At 37.9% G+C, this 19,465-nt stretch overlaps 2 protein-coding genes and 1 non-coding gene across 3 annotated transcripts in view; 1 reads left to right on the top strand and 2 right to left on the bottom strand.

Moving 5' to 3' along the window:
- Positions 1-3,230, top strand: part of LOC114246264 (multidrug resistance protein homolog 49) — a 43,613-nt gene extending 40,383 nt beyond the window's left edge. The window contains exons 22-24 of the mRNA XM_028178723.2: positions 735-944; positions 2,069-2,215; positions 2,492-3,230. Coding sequence (XP_028034524.2) covers positions 735-944; positions 2,069-2,215; positions 2,492-2,722 — 588 coding nt within the window. The 3' untranslated portion in view covers positions 2,723-3,230. The remainder of the gene's footprint in view (positions 1-734; positions 945-2,068; positions 2,216-2,491) is intronic.
- Positions 3,231-7,675: 4,445 nt separating this feature from the next.
- On the bottom strand, positions 7,676-7,877 carry LOC114246331 (small nucleolar RNA U3). The gene has a single exon (XR_003624825.2). It is a non-coding gene; the product is annotated as a small nucleolar RNA U3 (small nucleolar RNA).
- A 1,755-nt stretch (positions 7,878-9,632) lies between these two features.
- On the bottom strand, positions 9,633-17,413 carry L(b002) (pyruvate dehydrogenase). The gene is made up of 8 exons (XM_028178725.2): positions 17,153-17,413; positions 16,964-17,035; positions 15,957-16,125; positions 15,352-15,575; positions 14,211-14,382; positions 13,385-13,534; positions 10,310-10,485; positions 9,633-10,026 (listed from the first exon to the last, which is right to left on the bottom strand). Exons 1-8 carry the CDS (start codon positions 17,204-17,206, stop codon positions 9,844-9,846), a joined length of 1,200 nt encoding a protein of 399 aa, XP_028034526.2. The 5' UTR covers positions 17,207-17,413; the 3' UTR covers positions 9,633-9,843.
- Between the last annotated feature and the right edge of the window lie 2,052 nt (positions 17,414-19,465).

The following is a 19,465-nucleotide window of genomic DNA, read 5'->3' as shown; positions in this document are numbered from 1 at the left end:
AAAATAAAACAAGTCACACAACTTCACTCCTCGCGTTCCCGCCAAAAAGTCCTAAGACCTATAATGACTAGACATAGACACAGACTAAGACAGAGACTTGACAAGAATCCGAAAAGAAATGGAACGAGGGCGGACGTGACCAGCGGCACGCAGTACATTTTTTGACGTCCTTAAAGAAAGACACAAAATAGACGACAAGGAAGAAATCGACCGTTCTCATATAAAACTAGTCGACAAATCGACTGTTCAACTGATCCTCAGACCGTTCACATACCATAATCGCTTATGTTTAGAACTAACAAGCCGACCTATTGTTGATTGCGGCAATAGCATATGCTTATCGTAAAGATTGAAAATTGAAAGAGCATTACTGGTGATAGAACGTATTGTGTGTCTACACAGGTAGGCACTACCACCCTGCTTATTTATGTCGTGAAGCAGTAATACGTTTTGAAGGTTAAGGCAGCCGTTGTTCTGTAAAAACGGAGACTTAGAACTCTTGTCTCAATGCGGGTAGTTAACATAGCACTGGGTGGGCCACGAGCTCGTCAAAACAATAAAACAAAATGTTTGTTTTGTTCACAGTACTTGGACGACTACATTATTACATCGGACAAGCGTCAAAGCAATAAAATCTTATTTTTTTTATTCTGTTGACAGTACTTGGATGACTACAGAATTACATCAGACAACCATCAAATCAATAAAACCTAATGTTTTTTTTCTGTTGACAGTACTTGGACGACTACAGCATTACATCGGACATGCGCTTGTCGACGCTGCGGCGGAACCTGGGCATAGTCTCTCAGGAGCCGGTGCTATTCGACCGGACCATCGCCGACAACATCGCGTACGGCGACAACACCAGGGACGTGCCCATAGAAGAGATCGTCAAAGCAGCTAAAGAGGCGAACGTTCATACCTTTATATCCGCTCTGCCGAACGTAAGTATCAATAGAAAGTTTTTTTTCATTGCTTAAATGGGTGAACGAGCTCACAGCCCACCTGGTTTTTAGTGGTTACTGGAGCCCATAGACATCTAAGACGTAAATGCGCCACCCACCAAATGAGATATAAGTTCTAAGGTCTCAAGTATAGTTATAACGGCTGCCCCACCCTTCAAACCGAAACGCATTACTGCTTCACGGCAGAAGTAGGCAGGGTGGTGGTACCTACCCGTGCGGACTCACAAAAGGTCCTACCACCAGTCTGTTGTTGTTGTTGTAGTTGTAGTCTTAGGGTACCCCGCTAGTACATAGGGCCCTCACAAGTTGTCTCCACTTGACCCTGTCTCGCGCTTGCTCTTTGACATCACTCCAAGTCGTTAAGTGTGTGAGGACCAGGTCTTTGCCAAACGGACGTTTAGTACCATTAATTGTTATTATTTCTAACGTGAGAACATTAAAATCAGGCTAAATTGGTGCAGTTGCCAATAATTTCACATTGGTTTGTCGTTACGAAGTTGCTTTTTTCTTTACCTAATCGTTAGTAGCTTAAGAGTCTAATCCAGCTACACGTAGACGGGTATGTGAGCTCACGTGCTCAACCTGAGAGATTTTTTTAAAACTAACCCAAGCAAGAGCTGTGCTTCGCCTAATCTACCACCGGATCGGAATCGCGACCCTCTGAGATGATCCAGCTAGAAACAGAGCGGGTTAAACTTGCAAAGTTGCCAGTTTTTTCGTGCCCAGCTTTTTTTTCCTACCTAAGCTGATAGCCTTGAGAGGCTACTTCAGCGTAACTTTAACTAGTAGGTGAGCTCACGGGGCTCAAACCTGACGACGTTGCGAGCCCTAGTAAGAGCCGTGCTTCGCAGAATCTACCACCGGATCGGAAACGCGACTCACTGAGAAGATTCGGCGAGAAACTCAGTGGGCTGTGTCTGTGGGTTAATTTACTCGTCGAGCCCTTCGTCGCAAGCGACGGGTTCGACCAGAACAATGACCGGGGGCGTGCCCTGCCCTAATCGGGCCCCGCCTCGACAATAACCCAGTTCAAATTAGTTTTCCGGCATCGATCACGAGATCTTACGTGTAATTCTGTGATCTGACTGTGAGTCCGGTATCAGGGCTACGACACGCGACTGGGGGCTCGCGCGTCGCAGCTGTCGGGTGGGCAGAAGCAGCGCATCGCCATCGCGCGAGCGCTCGTGCGAAACCCGCGCGTGTTACTGCTCGACGAGGCGACATCAGCACTCGACACTCACAGCGAAAAGGTAATATTCCAGCCATTACTTCACTATACCATATTAAATTTATGGTGGTTATGGTTAAAATACCATATTACTGATGGTAGGACCTCTTGTGAATGAAATGAAATGTAAAAAAACTTGCACTTTTAAGTTCTATGATATTCAGCTTATTTGACAATTTCTCTTGCATTCTCTTCTCTTGGTGGTACCTATCCGCGCGGACTCACAAGAGGTCATATCATCAGTAATTTTCGTCTTTATTCTAGATTCGAATGACCAAATCTCTTCCCTCTCGATTAGGTGGTCCAAGAAGCACTGGACAAGGCCAGCGAAGGCCGCACGTGCCTCATCATAGCTCACCGTCTGTCCACGATACAGAACGCGGATATTATCTGCGTCATCGATAAAGGGGTGGTCGCCGAAACCGGGACGCATCGCGAACTGATCAAGAGAAAGGGAATTTATGCCAAGCTGTACGAGCTGCAGTGCGGCTTCGTCGAGGAAAGCGAAGAGAATCTGCATAACGAATAGAGGGGAATGAATGAAACATTGTAAACTATGTAACGAACAATGGAGGGTAGTTGGTTTTTTTTTTGTTAACCAATAAAATAATAATTCGCGAAGTAATTCTCGAATACTATAGATAAATAGAGGGAATGAATGAAACATTGGAAACTAAGTAACGAACAATGTAGGGAAATTGAAAATGTTTTGTTAACCAAAAAGAATCATTCGCGAAGTAATTCTCGAATACTATAGATGAATAGAGGGAATGAATGAAACATTGTGAACTACGTAACGAACTATGTAGGGTAGTCGAAAAATTTTTGTTAACCAAAAAACGAATAATTCGCGAAGTAATTCTCGAATAGTATAGATAAATAGAGGGAATGAATGAAACATTGTGAACTACGTGATGAACAATGTAGGGTAGTCGAAATTTTTTTGGTAACCAAAAAGAATCATTCGCGAAGTAATTCTCGAATACTATAAATAGATAATTTTTTTATACGGATAATAAACGTTGCAGACAAAATAATATGCATTTAGCATATCAATAAATGAATATCCGCAATTACTTTCGGCTATTAGTGAAATTATATAATTAAAATATACTAACTTAAATAAATAAATATAGATCGAATTATAACCCCTAATAGTTATTATAAAATGTTTGATTCTAAGCTGAAGGTAATTCTCAATTTTTTTACGAAGACTTGGTAGCACAGCTGTCTTCTCAAACTAATGTATAATATAACAAATTCGAATGAAAAACTTTGTTTACTATTCTACGCAATGTAACGCAATAAAAATCAGCTGATGCGCGGGTTCAATGATCTCGTGTGATCCGGGGAGTCCCTGCGTATCTTGCAAGTTCACGAAATATGAACTAGATCAAACAATACATATTGAGCTTAGTTTAGTATTGTTTCTCGTTTATTTTTAAATCTATCGATGTATGCACGGTTTTGTGAACTTTTATTGCGTTAGTTATGTACATTGTGAGCTCGCACGGGTAGGCACCATCATCCTGCCTGTTTTACCGAGAAGCTATAATCCGTTCCAATTTGAAGAATGGGACAGTCGCTATTAAGACTTCAGCCTCATGTCTCAAGGCTGGTGGGGGCGCTCACGTTGTAGTGGGGTGATATCGGTTATAATTACCATAGCGCCCTCTAGTAAGCGCGCGGTCAAAATGGAATAGGTAAAAATGTTAAAGATTATTTGGAAGTGTTGAGGCGCTTAGATCCAGTGTGCTTAGTGCGAGTTTTTTAACGTTCTCGATAGCGTAAAAGTTAATGCAAATTTGTATGGAGTGGGAACGTTTGCCTACGCTTACCGTTAGGGGCGCTGTTCCAACTGCATACAAACTTGAGTTATCTTTTACGCTATCAAGGACGTTAAAAAACTTGCACTAAGCACACTGTACCATGAATAAAGTCACCTCTTCCGTACACTTTAGACCGTAATGTGGGAATATGGCTCGTTAGTAAAACGCATGGAGGTGTGCCTAACCACGCGTGCTTACAATGCACTCCACTCCACCTCAAGTTAAATAGGGTTGCGGGAATACTTCGGAAAGAGTTGCCTTATACTCTGTATAGATGGTGCTGTTATCAGTTTTTAAGTATTGGTGAAGAAAGAGAGATTTAAGCAGATAGATTGCAACGTGAAGTTGTGATTTTTATTTATTACAAATAGCATTTTACCTTGTTCTAACCATTTAAAGAAATGTTAGTCAATATCTACTCATATTTACGTAAGAAGAATGAGGCCCTTACAATTATTTTTTGCAAAAATTGCCTTTTTGCAGATGATATGTGTATAGTTTTTTTTTTGTTTGTGAAGTTGAATCCTAAACTATAATCTATATAATATATAATCTATATATATCTAAAAATGATCAATAATTTAAATCTTGAAAAAAGTCACTTATGTATTTTGCAAATATGTATAATACATACAATGTTAATATTCATTAGAACCAATTTTCTATGTATAATTTGATAAGATGAAATCCAAGCTATATGACATCAATTTCGGCAAGACGCCTTGATGTTAAAACCAGTTTCACCATTAAGTTATTAACCGATAATCTAACAGTTTATTGATGCAACGAAATAAATTAAAACTATTGTTAATTAATCAGTCGTTAACTTATGTAATACATTAGTAAACCATACATTCCCGGTACCTCTCCTATACATTCCCTAGTAAAGACCTGTTAGAAAACACATTAACATAAATATAACCTAACCTTTTCTGATGCTAATCCCGTATAATGCATAAACTTTTAATTGTCTCGAATCCCGTTTTTTTTTTATAAATTTTAGATTTAGATTATCAAGTGTGCTGGAATGAGCATTAGCCTAGTAAATGCCCTATCAAATTATAATAAAACTCTCGATACATGTGGTAGTGTCGGAGAGGATCATAGTATCTCAGCCGGTGACATCCAAAATCGTACTAGAAAGTGGTCGAGTTATTTTCTCCACTGTTCACTCGAGGTGCTTAAGAGAGCACTAAAATATCAGAAAGTGTAAATCTGTACAAGTGAAAAACGTGTTTAAAAAATTAGATATAACCTCGAATGTATAATAAAATTTGCTTCGTAATTTTTTTTATTGTAATAATTATGTTGTGTTCTAATTATATTTATAGATGCTCTAATTTAGAAATAATGTACTAAAAAAATTAAAACAGGTGTTGTTAATTAATTATAAGACACTTTAAACTGGTATTTTTTAAATGATAATTAATTAAATAAATAGCTTGTGTGAATAGTGACGTTTTATGTACAATATTTATTAATTCTTAATAAATTTAATAAAATGTTTTAGATTTTACTACTTGTCTAGTGGTGAATCTCGGGAGTTCTACTAAATTGGGTAATGGACTACTGGATAGCCTACTAGACATGTGTAAGTAATGCGAGTGATATTACTCCGGTAATATTACTCTACGATGTAATGCAACATCACACATTACGCGAAGGAAACAAACATCACACTATCACCCAACATGTTTCTGTTTCTTTCTTTGTCGTGTAATGTTGCTTAGTACACGAACGGAACCGAGCGAGCGAGACAGACCGATCGACGCTGCAACGCGATGGCTTGACGTGCAGTGCTACAGCACTACGCAAAATAAATGAGCAAGCGACACGGAATTATTCCTAGTGATTTTGAACCGTATGCCCTGGCCGCTAGGTACATTTTTATACCTATGGTACGTCTGAATTTTAATATAGGTATTTGTGTTTATATTTTTCATGCGGCCAGCCGGTAGTTCCCCGCAAGTAGTTACTTAATTTTTTATTCGCAACTTTTGTAAAATCGCTAGCCGCTCGTAATTGTTTAGTAATATTTCATATTAATTTTTGTGTTTGAATTACTTAAGCATTTGTTTGAAGATAGTTTTATTATTTCTTTAATGCGTGTTTAATAAGTGAAAGAAAGAATGGCGTCTAAATGAAAGTACAGTCCTCTTTGGATGCATTTTGAGGAGACCGCGCCGAAACAATGCGTCTACTGCTCTCGTATATTTACATTATCGTCGAGCTCAATTTGCAGTCTAAGTCGCCATATGAAATCCGTTCATCCCACAATAAATTATATTAAGTAAAAAATAAAATAAATTATTAAGTAAGTCAATCTCTGTCAAGTAATATAACAGTGTATTACAATACAAAGTACTATGAACACATCACTTAGGTAATGATTCGGGTGTATAGATACAATGTATTCGTCACAGTATCTATTGAACGCACCGAGTAATGTTAAGAGTGATGTGTAATGTTTTCGAGTAATATCACCTGTCTGTAAAAGTGATGTCATATCACATTACATTGGGAAGTGATGTTTAGCGCAAGTCTATAGCCTACTTTATAGTACTTTATACCTAGACCATATTAAGTGTATAATCTATGACCTAGACTATACAAATATGGCGTATCATTGACATTAATATATATAGAGTAGACATGTGTAAGTAATGCGAGTGATATTACTCCGGTAATATTACTCTACGATGTAATGCAACATCACACATTACGCGAAGGAAACAAACATCACACTATCACCCAACATGTTTCTTTCTTTGTCGTGTAATGTTGCATATTACACGAACGGAACCGAGCGAGCGAGACAGACCGATCGGCCAAAATAAATGAGCAAGCGACACGGAATTATTCCTAGTGATTTTGAACCGTATGCCCTGGCCGCTAGGTACATTTTTATACCTATGGTACGTCTGAATTTTAATATAGGTATTTGTGTTTATATTTTTCATGCGGCCAGCCAGTAGTTCCCCGCAAGTAGTTACTTAATTTTTAATTCGCAACTTTTGTAAAATCGCTAGTCGCTCGTAATTGTTTAGTAATATTTCATATTAATTTTTGTGTTTGAATTACTTAAGCACTTGTTTGAAAATAGTTTTATTATTTGTTTTAATGCGTGTTTAATAAGTGAAAGAAAGAACGGCGTCTAAATGAAAGTACAGTCCTCTTTGGATGCACTTTGAGGAGACCGCGCCGAAACAATGCATCTACTGCTCTCGTATATTAACATTATTGTCAAGCTCAATTTGCAGTCTAAGTCGCCATATGAAATCCGTTCATCCCGCAATAAATTATATTAAGTAAAAAATAAAATTATTATATTATTAAGTAAGTCAATCTCTGTCAAGTAATTTAACAGTGTATTCAAGTTCATACTTTGTATTGTAATACACTACTGTAATGACACCCGAATCATTACTTAAGTGATGTGTTCATACACATCACTTAGGTAATGATTCGGGTGTATAGATACAATGTATTCGTCGTCACAGTATCTATTGAACGCACCGAGTAATGTTAAGAGTGATGTGTAATGTTTTCGAGTAATATCACCTGTCTGTAAAAGTGATGTCATATCACATTACATTGGCAAGTGATGTTTTGCGCAAGTCTAATATAGAGCGTTAATAGGGGTTTCAAAAATAACCACTCAGACAGCGACAACACCCCACTCTCCCCCGTGAAGGGGATCGAACGATCATCGAAGGCTGATGGTACAACTACCATCGCCAGCCTCACGCTCAGGGTGTCGCGCCACGCCTCCTCATCGTGGTTGTCGATCATTCACGTAGTGTGAAGTTCTCGGTAAGAGCTTACTATAGAAATGATCCTATGAAGTAAGGTCTTGATGAATTTCGGCGCGCCAAAGTCCTCATACAACAATTGAGAAACTCGTCATCGCGATTCAGAATTTGCGTCAATATCAGTCAGCGACATCTATTGACGACAATGTAAGCCATAGTCTTCACGTGCTTGTTACTGTCAAATATTGAGGTTAAATATGGGCGAGAGCCTGAGACGTCACACCAATAATACGACTTATTGTGACCTTGAGATGATTGTGTGGAACGATCATATTGAACGTTTTACTGTCCTGAGCTCGAAATGATATATTTAAGAAGATATATTTTTATATTTACTGGTGGTACGTAATGTTCACGATTGTCTTCCACGGTGAAGGAATAACATCGTGTAATAAAAATCACACCCGAAAAATTCTAATTTGCGTAATTACCGGTGGTAGGACCTCTTGTGAGTCCGCACGGATAGGTACCACCACCCTGCCTATTTCTGCCGTGAAGTAGTAATGCGTTTCGGTTTGAAGGGTGGGGCAGCTGTTGGTTATAAAAACTAAGGCTTAGAACTTATGTCTCTAGGTGGGTGGCGGCATATATATTTTTGACGATGATGACCTTTAGATGAGCTCCGATAACCGCTTAACACCAGGTGGGCCACGAGCTCGTCCCCCAAGCAAAAAAAGTGATATTATTGTGAATATAAAATCCGGGTTTTTACTCAACAGTCTAAGATCAGATTCGAAATCCTTGGGTAATTAAGTTAATGGAGAAATAAAAAATAATCCAATTTTTCACTAATTACATTGTAAATATATTAGGCCAGGTCTTACCAGATTTACGGTATCTTCCTTATCAAAATCTTTCACGTTATTTGATCGACATTTTCTAAAGCACTATACTTATTTCGATTCCTACAAGTCACAAGGCCGAGGGTTTGTGCATAGACGCCTTTTTTATTGCCCTTGTAGGCAAACGAGCATACGGGCCACCTGATGATGAGTGGTTACCGTCGCCCATGGGCGTCAGCAGTATCAGAAGGAGAGCCAGGCCGCTGCCTATCGTGTAATACTCTCCACAAACCTCGTTAGAAGGAGGACATGTCATAGCGCTCGGGAAACACCGTGGAGGGGAGCTCATTCCAAGGATAAACTCGGGTGGCGGGCGGTGCGATGGTAAAAAGATGCAAACAACTTTTTCATTGCTTTTGTAGGCAGACTAAGTCCACCTGATAGTGAGCGGGTACAGTGGCTCATGGACATCAGCAATGCGAAAAGCAGACAAGCCGCTGCCTAACGTACACAAAAAAAAATACAAATAGTTCTTAGTTACTGGTGATAGGGCCGCCCGGGTAGGTGTAATTGCCCTGCCTGTTTTCACTGCGAAGCAATCATGCGTTTCAGTTTGAAGGGCGGAACAGCCGTTTATTTAATATAATTGGGATTTTGAATCTCCAGGTGAGTTACTCCATTTACATTGCAATGCCCGTGTGCTTAACGCTTGGTGCCCCATGAAGATGACCAACTTGGGAAAAATTAATTTGAAACAAATCATCACACTTGCAACAATAGCCAACTTTCAAACCTGTTTAATTTTGATCCACTAACATTCACACTAGTATCTAATCTATATACTTTTGTAGGCTTATATCAAGTTCTTAAAAAGTATTTTCTGGCTATTAGTGGATACCATTAATATGAAATATTTTAAGTCTTATACAACTTTATAACAAATATAAGAAGATCCAGAAGAAATCCTCTAAATCGCTTGACATGAAAAATTGCATGACTGGAAAAATAAAACAATCTTTTTAAATACCACATTTATTATTTACAATTGTGATGTTTACATTACCTAAGTCGAAGGTAACATATTGTGTTGCCGTTACAAAAATAAATAATTTCTACCAAAGGTATTGCCATATAAATGCCACAGTTAAAAAAAATAACAAAAGTGTTAATTTTTTTTAACATTGTAACTATACTGTGTATGATGTAAATATAATCTATATTGAGGTTTTAGTGGTTGCGAGGTTGGACCTCAAGGTGTTTGAGCGGGGTAGCCGGGTGGATGCCACGGACGAAGGGTTCCAAGTTCTTGTAGTATATATCGGCGGACAACTCTTCAATACCGACTTCCGGTTCCGTCTTCGATTGTTTAGTGGCCTCGTCTACTTCTTTACGTACCTTGGCGTCGATATCCTGCGAAAGAATTTAGAATCAGACTTACTGTATCTTTCATTAACAGTTTAAGCCGAAACATCGAGAATTTTTTTCTTTGTACTGCTATCTATGTATCGAAAGCTATAGCTAAAATTACTTTAGCTTTATATGACTTGATATTTAATGAGAAGTAGTTTATTTTATTAGTGAAGGTTTTTTTTCTAAATCTTTAATAACCCGAAGAAGGTTGTCAGAGAAAAATTCTCCCTAAAAATGTGTATTTCCCCCTAAAAATTTGTGACAATACTGGAGGAGCTCTCACCTTGAGCTGATCGGGCGTGACGAGCTCGTGATTCAAGATCTTCTCCTTGAATGAAGTGATGGGGTCTCTGGTCTGCCTCACCTCCTGCACCTCGTCCCTCGTCCGATACGACGTGCCGGGGTCCGACATCGAATGACCAGAGTAACGGTACGTCTCCATCTCCATCACCAAAGGACCTGGTGATTGATTTTGTTCATAGTTACACGTTCAAATGGTACCGCTGACCGGATGAGAAAGTCGAGCACAAACTGATACAAGTACTCTCTAGCTCTATATAGCGCCAGTTCCAGTTTTGCATTCAGTAATCCTTCATCATATTTACTTTTAAATTCTGACAAAAAAAAAACCAAGAGCAATATTACAAGAACTTTTAGTCTGTGAACATTTAAATCAGCAACATTTTGAAAGGGCAATGTAGGTACTGTAAAAAGTGTTTCTAATCTCCAATTGATATTCATGTATCTACCTCGGTAAACGAGCATCACAAGGTGAATGCCATTACCGACTTTAAGACATGAGGGCGTAGACTCAATTTAAAATACAATGGTTGTTCCACTCTTCAAACCGAAACGCATGACTGCTACGCGGAATGAAGACATGGCGTTGGTATCTACCCGGGCGACTCTACTACCAGTGGTTACAGGTCATTGCGGATCCTCCTGATTCATTAACAGTGCTTTTACTAGGGCCAGTGTTAGCACTCCCGGTTTGAGCCCCGTGAGCTCACCTACACGTTAGGGTGAAGCTGAATTTGCTTCTTTAGGCCATCATCATAGGTAAGAAAAAAACCCAGTGATAACGCAATTCTCGAAATTTGGCGAATTTATTTTTGTAACTTTATTTTATTCCATCGCGGTGGAAGTCGTTTTCACACGTACAAGTACGTATCTCATTGCAAAAATATGTACCCGCCTGCGGGATTCGAACACCGGCACTGTCGCATCGCTCGATACGACTGCACCAGACGTCTTACTTACCCTTTAGGCCACGACGCGTTCAAACCTAAGTTCTGAGTTCATCTACGCCATGCATAAAATAATTGAACAAAAATTTTATGATCATTCTCATCATTCGTCCAAATACTTTTACAATTCATTAATGCGATATTTTATGAATAAATTTTACTACTTCGCTTATCGCACGTTTTATGATCCCTAGTATATAATACGTCTGGTGAACAAAATCATGTGTAATCTTAACGTGATTTTCTGATAAAACTACATTATCTTTACGCATTACAGTATAAAAATATTACAGTAACTTTACAGACCGATACGCGGTACATTTTTGTACATTGTCATGAAATATTTACTCTCAACAAAATCTATTATATTAGTGTTGCCATTAATGACAAAATAAATGGAGAGTCGTCAATTTAGAAGGCCATTTTTTTACATTAACCTGAAAAAAACTTTCGTTATTATGACTCTGTGATTCCTGCTGGTGTCACAAGGAAAACAGGATTGATGAGACCACTATTTTAAACTGCGACCTCATGTCTCAAGGTACATAAGCCGCATTGACCACACAAAGACGGTCCCGAGTTAAAAGCTGATAAGTACTGAAATCCAATTAAAATTCCTGGCTCGTGCAGACTGTGACTGACGTCACGATGACATTTTGAATTAAAAAAAAAAACTATTATTTCTTAAATTTATGATGATTCCATAACAAGGGTTCCTATGGGACCTTCTGGCAGGGACGCGAGGAGCGAAGTTGTGTAAATTGTTCTATTTTATCATATTAATGTTTTTCAACATATTCACCGGACGTAGCTTCGCGGGTTATTCTAGAAATAGCCCATTGAGGTCTAAGTAAATTCCCACAATTTTACCGATTTCATCTCATCTTGTTTCATCAAAACTTCATTCAAATTGATTACAATCTCAAATTAATCAACTTCATTTAACTCCGATCATCTTTTCTTCTTCTTTTTCTCCACCTTATTCCTCTAGGTAGGGTCGGCACGGCGAATTTTTCTATTCCACTCTCTTCTATCAGCCGTCATCTCAACACTACTCTCTCACATCGTGACTCACACACTCCACCTATATCTTCTTCGGTCGACCTCTTCCCCATCTACCTTGCACTACCATTTCCATACATCTCCTAGTCACACATGCATCTTCTCTCTACGCATCACATGTCCATGCCACGCTAACCGTCCGCTCTTTAATTTATCAATCACTGGGGCTACTTAATATTTTTCATATAACAGAATATGTATACACTAGCTTTTGCCCGCGACTTGGTCCGCGTGGAATAGTTCACAAATAATGCTTTATTTTAGAACAAATTTGGTTAGCATAAAAAACGTTATAGTGAGCCAACCTTAACATAGTCTATATTAAAGACATATGCTGTCGCGGACTGTTTTTTCGATCTTTTAAAGGGGAACAATTCTGTCATACATTATTTTAGCGAAACTTTAACCGTTTCTGCAGCGCACGCAGCGGAAGCTCTCAAAAGGTAAAAATATCACCGATTTTGAAACATTCTTTATTCGTGCTCCGCTTGTATCGGTCTTAGCTTAATGTTATATAGCCTATATGAGTCGTCTATTATCAAAAATGGCAATCTGTGCATTTGGACAAAAAAATTTTATTGATATGTCAATACAGATTGATTTGAATATAATCGTCTCCTTCAAAGAATACGGTTCAAAACCTGCATTAAATAAAGGTTAATAGTTAACCTGTTATTTATCTAAGATGTCGTTCCGAAGAGTTTTGTGACTGCGAATGGAATACAAAGTCAATAATTCGTTTTTCTGATTTACCAATCATTGTCCAAAAGTCAGATTGCCGGCTTTGATAATAGTCGACTCCTTAATAAATGGACTATCTAACACTGAAAGAATTTTTCAAATCGGACCTGTAGTTCCTGAGATTAGCGCGTTCAAAAAAACAAACTCTTCAGCTTTATAATATTAAGTATAGATATTAATAATTGAATATTTTTATAAACTCGATACTGGCAACACCGGAATCGCAAAAAGCCCAGTTGCCATACTGAAAAAAAAAAGAGCGTTTCTGTTAGGTATGTATCACTATCACTCGGCCGTTCGCTACGTACCTTTCCCTGCGTTGCAGTACTCGATGGCGAACCTGGCCGCCTCCCTGGTGGCGAGCACGTCCATACCGTCCACCCACACGCCGGGCACGTAGTCCCCGCGCGTGTAGTACTCCGTGCTCGCCGACGAACGGTCCACGCTCGTGCCCATGCCTGGCGACGCAATAACAACCACACGCCTTACATCCCACCGGTCTTTTTTACCGGTGGTAAGGACCTCTTGTGAGTCAGCACGGGTAGGTACCACCACCCTGCCTATTTCTTTTTTTTCTTGCTTAGATGGGTGGACGAGCTCACAGCCCACCTGGTGTTAAATGGTCACTGGAGCCCATAGACATCTACAACCTAAAAGCGCCACCCACCTTGAGATATAAGTTCTAAGGTCTCAAGTATAGTTACAACGGCTGCCCCGCCCTTCAAACCGAAACGCATTACTGCTTCACGGCAGAAATAGGCGGGGCGGTGGTACCCGCGCGGACTCACAAGAGGTCATTTACACTCTTATGACGTCATATCGGACCGAAAATGAATTGCTGTTCGTTAGTCTCGCTAAAGCTCGAGAACAGCTGGACCGATTTGGCTAATTTTGGTCTTGAATTATTTGTGGAAGTCCAGAAAAGGTTTAAAAGGTATAATAGATAAATATGAAAATGCTCGGAATTAAATAAAAATAACAAATTTGTTTTCCCTTTGACGTGTCCCCCGTCGGATGGATTCCTTTAGTTTGTTTTAAGTTTATATTTTATACAAAAGTTTAGGTATTTTATTCATCGATTGAGGCACTACGAAGTCTACCGGGTCAGCTAGTATTATATAAATCCGCTCTTACCGTATCCGTTGTTCTCGCAAACGAAGACGCAAGGCAAGTCCCATAGTTTAGACATGTTGTAGGCTTCGAAGAGTTGACCCTGGTTGGCGGCTCCGTCTCCGTACAGAGCGAACGTGACTCCGCCGTCGGCGCGGTACTTGTGGGCGAAGGCCACTCCGGCTCCCAACGGGACCTGTACATTTCAGTACTGACTAACATTAAAATAAAATTTCGCTTATATCTATATTGCTTCTAGATGCATATAAATTTGAGATCACTTTTACGCTATCAAGAACGTCAAAAAACTCGCACTGAGCAATGGCAGCACCCACAAATACAAGTTCATACAAAGCCCTACCTACCCTCGTAGTGATTTTAAACATAATATAATAATCATACTTTTTTATAGATTTCAGAGTATAAAGATGTGTTCTATTTTGAAACTGAATCACTACATAGTATAAAATAAAGTCGCTTTCTCTGTCCCTATATCCCTATGTATGCTTAAATCTTTAAAACTACGCAACGGATTTTATCTATACTAATATTATAAAGAGGAAAGATTTGTTTGTTTGTTTGTTTCGAATAGGCTCCGAAACTACTGGACCGATTTGAAAAATTCTTTTTCCATTAGAAGCCGACATTGTCCCTGATGAACATAGGTTACTTTTTTTAATTTTTTTTTAAATTTTTTTTTTGGTTTCATGTGTGTTTTAATGTTTCCGAAGCGAAGCGAGGGCGGGTCGCTAGTGTATAATACGTTTATATGTATAATAACATCCATTAAATAGTGGAGAATCTATACTAATATTATAAAGAGGAAAGATTTGTTTGTTTGTTTGTTTCGAATAGGCTCCGAAACTACTGGACCGATTTGAAAAATTCTTTTTCCATTAGAAGCCGACATTGTCCCTGATGAACATAGGTTACTTTTTTTATTTTTTTTTTTATTTTTTTTTTGGTTTCATGTGTGTTTTAATGTTTCCGAAGCGAAGCGAGGGCGGGTCGCTAGTGTATAATACGTTTATATGTATAATAACATCCATTAAATAGTGAAGAAATCAATAATAAATTACAGTTTCCGAAGCGAAGCGAGGGCGGGTCGCTACTGAACAATGAAATGAGAAGTTAGAGATGAAACTATATTTTTATTAGGACTAACCTGCGCACCAACAATCCCGTTACCACCATAGAAGTTGCGTCCGTACAAATGCATGGAACCTCCCTTGCCCCGGGAGCAACCGGTCCTGCGCCCCGTCAGCTCCGAGAGCACCCCCAGCACACTAACGCCCATGAGATAAGTCCATCCGTGACAACGATACGCGGTGATTACTGAGTCTGCATCGCGCATCGCTGCTCTCATACCTACTGCCACGGCTTCTTGTCCTGATGAAGATGATTAAAGACTTGGAGTGGAACCGTAGATTTAAATGCCTGTTACTATTGTCTTTTTACATAGTGTAAGGTAAATAAGTCAAGAACAATTCCCCCTAAAGCCACAATATCTAGTGGTAAGATATATCTGATATCGTATTTAAACAAGTTTTTCATTAACTTGGTATGTTTTGTTTGTATGTAAAGAAATCATTGAACGCCATTGTCTCGGATTCCATGACGTCTGATTAACAAAATTTTGCAATAATGACAGTTCAATAATTTTATAACTTTGCTCTAATATCAACTGTATCAACTGACTGTTCTTCCTCTTCTATTTAAAATCAAGAAGCATAGTAGGATTTTTCTTTTTATTTCCACTAATATTCATACCTGAATACAGGTGACAGAAACCACGGATGATCTTTTCTTTATATAGGTTTCCTGATGCGGTTTCAATCCTCCGCAATATTGTCAGTTGTTCATACAGCTTAAGAGCATCTTCAGAAGTGAGTGTGGCTGATGTTGCAGGGCCCTGATCCAATTTATGGAGTTTGTAGGGCTGTAACGAATAAAATAGTTTTATTGGTTTTAATCATACATAAGGGCCAACAGCGGGTTCTACTCCGGTCATTGTTCTAAAGTAAATTAACTCACAGACACAGCCCACTGAGTTTATCGCCGGATCTTCTCAGTGAGTCGCGTTTCGGACTACTAGCCCGGTGACTCTGAGATGGTCTCTCTAGACCATCAGCTTAGGTAGGAAAAAAAGGGTTCTACTTGACACTGAATAAGTGTGACCGTCCAACACAAAATAAATGCACTTAATTACACAAAAACAATAAAATTACTTTGTGTTTTATGGAAAAAAAATACTAAGCGATTAATTCGAAACACTAACGCCTTTACTACTCATGGGTGCTCCAACACCCAGTACTTGTACAGCTACTTTCTGCATAAGAAACTTATTGACAACTAATGAAATGCGACTAGCATGCAAATACAATAAAATAGACGAAAAACAACGTTTTTTGGTTCATTTAAATGTATGACTGTACTTTCAATACCAAGCAGTATGCCTGAGCACCCTGGGTAAGGTTCTAGGTTTAAAAGTCATAATATTAAAATTCTTAATTAAAGCATTGCTTATTTAATTGAGAGATTCAATATTCTGGATCATAATTCTTGAAACATTTGCAGCAAATGATACTGCACAACTAAATAAGTTCCGTACGTCATTCGACAGGAAAACAATGTTAAACTTGACACTTGAAGGTTATATTACATAATTTAAAACAAAACTCGGAATTAATGTTTCAAAGTGCCACTGTAATATTAATTAATAAATAATAATAATTATCGAGATTAGTAATTTTTTTAAAAGCATTATTTTCCTTTACCTTGATTTCGAATGTCGCCTCTTTTTTCGTGCTGTATTTTGCGTTTGTCGCTACAACCGGTGCAGTCACTTTCTGAACAGAAAAATACACTTAAAAATTGAAAACGAATTTAGCGTAGCACTGCCTAGGACATCCAGTTAAAAGTCCTAAGCAGATTACGAAGTTAAGGTACTTTTTAATTGTACTGACCGTGATTGTGTTTCCGGCTAAAAACTTAGCGGCTGAGGGAATTAATTTACTCATTTTATCTATTATTATTTCTATAAAACCCAGATTTATCCAGTGATCCTTCTGAAGGACCACACTTAATAATTACTATTGCCAAAATTTATCGAGGTACATAAAAATCACAAAAGAAACTTCACGTCTTTCAGCTTCAGCCCTTCAGCCGCTAGACAGATTTAGGTCGCATAAATTACTGACGTTTCACTTGTCCGATATCGTGACAGTGACATTGAGTTATTAGTTGCCAACATTTTTTTTTATTTGCCTATCTAACGGAGGCACAACATACATAAACTAAACAACCAAAACTATTGTTATTAAAATCAAGGCCATGTCTTTGGTAGGAAAATTAAAAAAGAACGTGGGAAATGAAGTTTAAACAGGAGAAATAAATAACAACATAGGTTTAGCAATAATGAAATGAAATATTTTCTTCGTAAATAGTGAAATCTAGACGGACTTAAGAATTCGAGAAGTCAGGACGAGCGATTTTGCTTTGGTATTTGTACAATCCTAAATATTAAAAGTTAACAAGACACCATTATTCATAGTTTAAATCCGAACAAAAATGAGAATAAAAAAATGAATAAAATCAAACTGAACAGAATAAAAAAAAGAGGTAGCTATTTAGTTTATCGACTGATGAACGTCTTGTTGCTGTCTGTTCAAAGGGTACCGCCTTTCCAAGCGCGGCGAGTAACATTTTCAAATAAGCCAACAAGGACACCGTAAAACTCCCTTTATTACACAGGTGTATAACTAAATAACTATTAAATAAAATCAATAAATGTGTAACACCATACAACACAGGGGAAGCCTCGAAACATAGCTTATGCGTACTAGCACGAGTGTATTGTTTAGTTCGCTTTATTGCTGAATGCGAACAGATCTGTTCTTGTCGTTTAAAGTGCTATAATTGGTCATTTTTATCGTTTGTTATATCATCGAGGATACGTTAAGGTAAGTTTGAACCTTATAATATTGAAATGTTATTAGTTAGTTACGTTTTTGCTAGTCCTTGAAAAAAAATTTCTTTTTGTATTAGTGTTGACCTTTATAAATATATGCAAGTGTATACACCGGGAAATCACTGTTATAGCATTCTACGGTTAATGTTCTTTGAAATTTAGTTGGAATCCCTTGCTCCTATTTGCCCCGCTCATCCTTTTTTTTTGTTTTCAGCGCAATGAAAAGGCGAGATATTTTTAATATATGGTTCCCAAGTAATAAAAAAAGGTCAAAATAACCATATAATTGAAAAAATACTACAATATTATGACATAGAGGACTGTAGAAACCCTCCACGATCACTTCAAATGTTAATAAGTAGTCTTACAGCAAAAATACAATCTAAATGGGAGAAATGTAAGCGAACGTAACAGGGACCAATCTGGATTTAATCAAACATTTCTGTTATCTTGGAGGCACTTTCATCCGACTTAGAAATAGATCCTGACAAGTTGAAGACATATGCCGAAGAGACAAGAAAACTTTATTTAGTACATTATTCCTGATACTACATACTGGATATACACAAAATCCTCTCACACTCAACTGCGTTTTACCTTTGGACCAATTAGCAGAAGAAGCTCAAGAAGCGAACAATAAGGAATATAGGAGGAATCGCGAGTATTTCAGCAGGAAAACAAGCAGAATTAACACCAATCGAGACGTACTTAACCGATTTCTGATAGGTTCAGATCCACTTCTATCTTCCAAATCAACAGTGCAAAATAGAACATGGGAGAAGAAACTTACGACGGAGGAAGATGGGTAGAAGGTTATGCGAATTTTTTTAGTCTTTAGAATATATTTAGGAGTGTAAAATATATTTCTTGTGTATTTAGAACAAAGTTGCAGTATTAAAAATAATATTTTTAAAGAAAATAAAGAAATAAATGATTTTTATTAATAATTAATGTTATTTATTTATTTAGAAATACGAAATAACATTGTAACATTTTATGACACGTAAAATTAAAAAAAGATAAATTCACGCAAGATTGAATTAAGTTCTGCTAGATCTCGATAATAATACAGTGTGCGCCGCGCCGTTGGTGATAGACAGTTCGATACTTAGGGATGCTATTTCATATTATTTTGTTTGAAACTTAACCTACAGCCCTTATTACTCAACATTAGTTGAACATTGACATTTTGTTAACAATAAAAAAAATATTAAGACTAGTATATTTAAAAGCGCTATGAAGTTTTTTTTCTTCTATAATCTCTTTTCATCTATAAATTGTAATTTTCTTTTCTCAAATTCTAGTAAAT

This window comes from Bombyx mandarina, chromosome A1 (genome assembly GCF_030267445.1).
Source record: "Bombyx mandarina strain Sakado chromosome A1, ASM3026744v2".
NCBI classification, from domain to species: domain Eukaryota; kingdom Metazoa; phylum Arthropoda; class Insecta; order Lepidoptera; family Bombycidae; genus Bombyx; species Bombyx mandarina.
This window is presented reverse-complemented; position numbering and strand designations above follow the sequence as displayed.